The sequence below is a fragment of the Ursus maritimus genome, unplaced genomic scaffold (genome assembly GCF_017311325.1).
Source record: "Ursus maritimus isolate PB19 unplaced genomic scaffold, ASM1731132v1 scaffold_21, whole genome shotgun sequence".
NCBI lineage: Eukaryota > Metazoa > Chordata > Mammalia > Carnivora > Ursidae > Ursus > Ursus maritimus.
Genome location: NW_024424564.1, coordinates 34,877,549 through 34,884,024, shown reverse-complemented (window position 1 = coordinate 34,884,024; position 6,476 = coordinate 34,877,549). Strand labels below are relative to the sequence as shown.

The window sequence follows — 6,476 nt, the reverse complement described above, 5'->3', positions numbered from 1 at the left end:
TAAATCAAGTTTTTTAAAATTCAGGTATGTTTCCTTTATTTTTGGGAGTATAGGAACTTTTGTGTGACAAAACTTGACACATATGGCAATTAATGAGTGGGGATCAGAGTACTGAACCAACAGTGATTAGTTTACATTTTTTCCTTGAGGTTTTAACTTACACTTAATTCCTTCCATTTTAGGGTCAATTCTTTAAAAACTAGCTTTAAAAAGAACCACCAAGTCACAGACAAATCATGAATAGTTGGGTTTATTTCAACAGTGGGTTTGAAACTCTTGCCTTAGGCAAGAGTACTACAGTAATTATACCAGGAATAGACAATTTCCTACACTGTTAAATATATAAAAGTTCCTCTTGCACTTTCCTCAACACTGATCAACAAGCAGATTCAGTCCACATTTGCTTTGATCATTCTACTGAGTTAACCCAAGCTTCTTCTTCAGAGACTCTGGCATTTCGGGTGGAGGAGGGCGAGGGAGCCTGAAGTAGACCTTCACAGAGTCATAGATGAACCACTGTAGTGCAGTCAGAGTGCCAATCATGATGATACGGGCAAAGAGTCCCTTCCATACACCTGGTTGAAATATGAAACATGAATGAAAAACGAAATATACCCAAGTGTTACTCTTTGTTTGGGGGGGAGGGAGAATCCTACCTTTAAATCCAAGTCTCTGAAGGACTTGAGAAGCACTGCTACCTTTCTCTTTATTCAACACAGATACCACGGAATCAGCAGGGTGAGAAACAATTGCACAGAAGACTCCAGCTGAAAAAAGTCAAGATAGATAACCCAACATGGGATTAATTTTAAAAATTCACATCACAACCAACAACCTCTTCCTAATTTTTAGTTCTTAAAATCAGATTTAGAGACTGACAAGAAAGTTATACAGCAGTCTACCCTATATAAAGCAGAACAATCCTTCAAGTTTTTATATTCACATTTTAATCAACTTTCCTTTGTGTTAAAAATGTATTCTTGAAAAACTAGACCAAAAAAAAAAAAAAAGGTACAGCAGTGAAATCAATGTATCCCCCAAACTTAATCAAGACATGCAAACCTGAAAATAATTCAGAAACTAATTAACAAGTTTTTAGGAATCCTAAAAGGCATAGAAAACGCTATGGGAAGATAAAACTTCTTTGGAATTTTTTTTTTTCTCACAATAAGAGGCCAATAATGGAAAGGATTACTTGTCCTTAATTTCACAGACATACATGTTGCAAGTAACTCATACCTATGTAACCTGCCACAAATGTTACAACCAGTTGCTCTGGCTTTGAACATTCACTTCGGGGCTTGGGAACCACAAACTTGTACAATGCTTCCACAGTACGTTCAAAGCAGGCAAATTTCATCATGGTGTATGGTATCTGTCTCATCCAGAGAGGAGCAACTCCCTTGTAGAATCTAGGAAACCAGGAGACTTATTTCACCCAGTTGTTATTTATTCACCTAGCAGAGATTTTCATCATTAACAGAAGTGTCCGCACACCAGTCGAGTCCCGATAGCAAAAAATGGCAGCACAATTGCATGTCATTTCTATCAGAACCTACGACTAACATGCAGGTGTATTTCTCTCACATGCCAATGACTCAAGCACCTTTGACTATACAACCAAAAAAGTTGCTGGATGTTTCTCTTACTGGAACTACCAGAAACAAGAAGTTTACAAGTAGAACTCAGTTCGAGCCTGACATCCACAAAGGTGGATCTAAGGAAGCATGTTGCCAGACTATATGCAAATTCTTAGCTGTGAACACCGATGACAATTCTCACAAGCCCTTCCCAAAAGTTAACAATTAATGTCAAATATCAAGTCATATGCAGATTGACAAACTGTTCTTACTTTAGAAAAAATCTTTAACTCAGGGCTTAAGCCATGTATCAACTTATCCTTGCCCCTGGAGTTTATGTTCTCTATAAAAGGTATAGAGACATTAACATAATAGCTTAAAAAAAAAGTCTGGTAGGTTTAATGCTAACAAATGCAGATTCCTTAAATGAGTATTTCTATACTGTAACTCTAGACAAATGTTCACTTACGCTTTTAAGCCTTCTTCCTTATACATTTTGGGAGCTGCATCCCTCAAAGTGTTGGCATAACCTGGTTGGGTTTGAATTCGAACCTTAGCAGCTTCCATAGGAGCCAAGGCAATGTCAGCAAAGAATTCAGCACTGGCAGAAGCAGCCAAATACAGTGATGTGCGCCACAGATAGGCATTTTCCTAATTGAAAAACATAAGAAGGAACGTGTACTGCTACTGCATTGGCTGTTTACAATTTCAATTAAGAGACAGTTATAGGAAACAGTTACATTTCAGACCACCTAACAGTGTTTATCATATGGTCCACACATGAGACTGAATGTATGTCCTCTCCCATAACCTTATCAACCACAGCACAATGTGAATTATTTTTTGAACATCTAGGTGCCGGCTATAGGTGGCCCTTGAACTACACAGAGGAATCCCAGACCTTCTCTTTAAAAAACTCAAAATCCAACTTACCTGGAAAGCAGCACAGTATAATAATAATAATAAAGACCAAAAAAAAGACCCTTTTTGGTCTTAAAGTAGTTAAAGCTTAGGACTTTCAATTTTTAAGTTAAAATTACATACCTCCCCAAGCATGTTGCTATACAAGACTTTGAAAACTTCATAAAAGCCAAACTTGCAGAGCCCCTGCATAGAGTAGCCAATGAAGGTCGGAGCCCATCCTTTAGCCAAACCACGAACACCATCCTCTTTAAGTGTAACTGAGAATCCATTAAATATGCCCTTGTACTTCTGGGGGTCCACCTTTATTTAAAAGAAGGAAGAAAAAAATTAATTAAATGTACCAAAGAGCTATCACTTCTAATAAATATTGAATTTCACTATTATTAGTTTTTCCTTTGGTTCTAAAATAAACTTCAGTAACTACACAAAAGGTACGGGTAAACACAAATTCACTGCATATCAACTTAATATCTATAATCATCTTTGTAAATTTAACTTTATACATTAAGGTCTAGCTTTCTTTCAGTCAGACTTAAGTTTTGGCGGGTTAGTTAAGAGGGCAAAATTCCTAAAAAAAAATACATGATAAAACGGACTCAAAATTTTTCACCATCCAACTCTACCACTTCTAAAAAATTAGTTTTAAAGCTACTGCCTGAGTAAGAGGTAAGTCTATATCCTGATGTATGCTAGCCCATTAAGAAGTTTATATTACAAAGTTTTATGAACGTCAGGCAAATGAAACACAAGTTAAAAAGGTAGATCAACATAATGAGAATCTGTCTTTTAACTTAAATTCACTTCAAGACACATGCATACGTTTTAGTGAAGGTATATTTCACATCCATTCTATTAACTAATGGGAACAGAAAAAAAATCTTAATTTCACTGTATCTGCCAGTACTACAAGGGCCGGTATACGTCACCTTCCTCTCCCTGCTAACATTTCACCTTCCTTTACTTCACCTTCCTCTCTCTCTTAGGTAAGTAGACTTCTAATCCTGTTTGGGACAAATAAATTTTTGACGTTTCATTATTTTTGTTTCAATAATCCTAATTAAGATACTCTAATCATAAAAAACTTTTATGTAAATAAATATACAAGAAACTATGCCTACGAAATTTTAATACTAAGACAGTGAAGAGTATTTTTTCTAATCTACATAATGTTCTGCCCTGATCTTATCAGTAAATAAGAGACACGAAGTCACTTCAAAAATACACTAAGAAGGAATACCTACTCTGATATATAACCGCTTTAAAATGACCATTTGGGAGCATGAAGAACCAGCAGGCCTTGAAGAGCAACTCTAGTCAGAATTGAGCACAGCAGCAAAATACCATTTATAGCCAGGGTTTGAGATCCAAAAATCTGCCTACAATCTTATTTTAAAAGAGGCATTTCTTCAATTTAAAACACTAATTAAAATAAAGATCACGAGTTAAGAAAATTTGGGTTTGGTTTTCTACAAAAGTTTCTAGCAGTTGTGATGTCTTCAAATTTTTTCATTTGTGAAGTTCTTTTAAAATTATTTGGAATTAAGTCACACATGAAAGATACATTTAACGTTGCCATCTCAATACAAACCTGCATACGGCATTTCACTAAATCCAGAGGAACGACAGCAGTGTGTGTCAGACCACAACTTAAGACCCCACCAAAGCCACACAGTGCATAAAACTTCATGGAGCCATATTCGCAACTGTACTCTGTAGTAAGACAAGACACACCATGCATTTTAATATAAAACTCATGTTACTGGTTATCAACTTACCTCTTGGATAATTAGGTTTCCACACAGCTTGTTAGTAGATGTCTATGCCGTACAACTTAAAAGCCATGCTTCAACAATATGCTTTTAATCCAACATGCAAAACAAACCTGCATTCTGCATTTAACCAGATCTAGAGGAACCAATGCTGTATGTGTTGTGCCACAGCTAATAATTCCTCCAAGTCCACAAAGGATAAAGAATCTGCCAGATCCATAGTCACAGCTATACTGCTCTGTTTGATTGGAAAAAAAAATCAAGTGAGTATTTCTTCAGAGATGACTAAGGCCATGGGAATGAAAGAGAACTATGATTCCCTGTGAAATAGTACTATCACAACTTAACAGCTTTGGCCACTGTTGGAAGATGATTTTCCACCTAGTGTTAAGTAACAAGGCATTTACTGCCAAAATCAAAGAATCATTGAGATTACAATAGTTCTGAGACACTAGCTCTTATTCTGCCATATTAAAAAGTCTCTGACAACGTTAATAGCTCTTTGAATTAAAATCAAACTTCAAATTATTAACTGCTGATAAAAGCACACTTCAGAATACAAATCAAACTTAAGAAGAGCACTAGACAAGTAAAAGCTTGCAAACTTCTAAGTGTACCCCAGCCACTAATCAACACTATCCCCACTTAAAGATTCATGTAAGCATAAAATGAGATAAACATAAATTCCTGAAGTCAAATACATTTACTACAGAACAGTGTAAGGATTTTTCCACCCACACTAAAGACATAACAAAACACATAAATGATTTAAAAACTTTAGATTTTACAGGCATATAATGTAGATAACATTTACAGAACTCCTTCAATTTGGTTTTCAGGTTTCTCTGTCCGCACACTCCACTGGGATTTAAAACATACAAGTTCAAGTTCAGTCTAACCAAAAAGATTCCTGAAAGACTATTGGGATCCCTACCAATTACTTATCTCCTTTTTATTCCCTATCTGGGGCTTCTGTCCTCTCTTTTACCAATTACATTAAAACGAGAGACCCAATTATCTCATACACTTCGTGTTAACAAATATTAGCCTTCGGTAATGCTTAAGAGAGGAACGAGTATTTTTAAGAAGAAAATTAAAGCCAAATCAAGTAATAGATAATAGCTATAAAGAACTGCAGGTGGCCAGTGGCTAGGAAGGAGACTTTACCCAACACGTAGTCTACTGACCAAGCGGGCTCACGGCGGCGAAGATAAGGAGCTAGTCACGGCCTCTATAACTCTATTCTCCCGAGGACGTGGAGGTCACAGAAGGAACTGTGCCTGGGCCCTTCCACGCCCTTGAGAGAGGGCCAAGGATCCGATACACGGCCTAGGACTAAAAGGGCTGACATCCTAGGGCAAGCAACTAGGCGCCGTCCTGTGGTGCAAAAGGCCAGGTGCGTCCTTCCTCTCTGTCCTCCAAGCCACTAAGGCCGAGGGGACATAACGACCATATCGGGGGCAGGTCTAAGCTCACCTTCCACAGCGGCTGCTGCCAGATTGCGGGAACGGCGGGGCGGGCCCGGGGGCCCCGCGGGGCTGCTGCGGGAGCCCGTAAGGCCATCGTGTACCAGCTGTAGGTGGGGCGCGTTGAAGGGGTTCGCCCGCGCCAGATGCGCCACGGACGAGAACATCTTCCTAAGGGAAGAGAGAGCAGCGGTCAGAGTAAAGGTAAGTGGCCCCTAAGGCCGCCAAAGTCACCGGCACCATAGGACACCTACACGGGCCTTCCTTCTTCCCGCCTCCGCGCCCTTGAGGAGGTCATGGCGGCCTCCTCCAAGGAGATCGACCAGACCTACAGCCTACGCAGCTCCTCAGAGGGGCTCCGTTCCCCGCACCCACCAGGGGCAAGACCCAGCACACTCACTTCCTAAGATGGCGAACACACAACCGCTCCCTCGAAAAGGCTGCGGCTCACAGAGGCCGAACGTCCTCCCGACCCTTAGATCTGTGCCCTTCGTGCGTCGTCAGCGTGACGCACATTACGTGTCACTGCAGCAGGCGGCACCCATTGGCGGAAAAGAGCGCCGAGGCCGTAGCGTCATCGCGTTCTCCTAGCAACCCTATCCCCGCCCCCGCCCGCCCCAGCCCGCCCCAGCTCGCCCCAGCCCTTCCGGCCCGGCTTCTGCGCAGGAGGATTCGTTCTGCGCAAGCGCGCATTCCGGGGCCGGGTTTTTGAGCGGTGTAGGATTGTGCTCGTGACC

The 6,476-nt window shown here is 40.3% G+C and overlaps 1 protein-coding gene and 1 non-coding gene across 3 annotated transcripts; both read right to left on the bottom strand.

Annotated features, from left to right (window-relative positions):
* Positions 1 to 234: 234 nt before the first annotated feature.
* Positions 235 to 6,268, bottom strand: SLC25A3 (solute carrier family 25 member 3). Of its 2 annotated transcripts, none has more exons than XM_008687732.2 (8): positions 6,140 to 6,268; positions 5,750 to 5,910; positions 4,387 to 4,511; positions 2,625 to 2,804; positions 2,050 to 2,231; positions 1,240 to 1,412; positions 657 to 767; positions 235 to 575 (listed from the first exon to the last, which is right to left on the bottom strand). In XM_008687732.2, the coding sequence occupies exons 2-8, from the start codon at positions 5,904 to 5,906 to the stop codon at positions 415 to 417; spliced, it is 1,089 nt and encodes a 362-aa protein (XP_008685954.1). In that variant the 5' UTR covers positions 5,907 to 5,910; positions 6,140 to 6,268; the 3' UTR covers positions 235 to 414. The 2 variants fall into 2 exon arrangements, with proteins under 2 accessions (XP_008685954.1, XP_008685953.1); XM_008687731.2 differs by lacking the exon at positions 4,387 to 4,511 and adding an exon at positions 4,093 to 4,214.
* On the bottom strand, positions 1,485 to 1,732 carry LOC121104517. The gene has a single exon (XR_005836836.1). It is a non-coding gene; the product is annotated as a small nucleolar RNA SNORA53 (small nucleolar RNA).
* Positions 6,269 to 6,476: the final 208 nt, after the last annotated feature.

Excerpts from the sequence above, each read along its gene's own strand:
- SLC25A3 (XM_008687732.2), bottom strand. The coding sequence starts at position 5,906 with ATGTTCTCGTCCGTGGCGCATCTGGCGCGGGCGAACCCCTTCAACGCG. Across the intron at positions 4,512-5,749 it reads GGCAGCAGCCGCTGTGGAAG|AGCAGTATAGCTGTGACTAT; the intron begins GTGAGCTTAGAC and ends CCAATCAAACAG. Across the intron at positions 2,232-2,624 it reads ATAGCAACATGCTTGGGGAG|GAAAATGCCTATCTGTGGCG; the intron begins GTATGTAATTTT and ends TTTTTCAATTAG.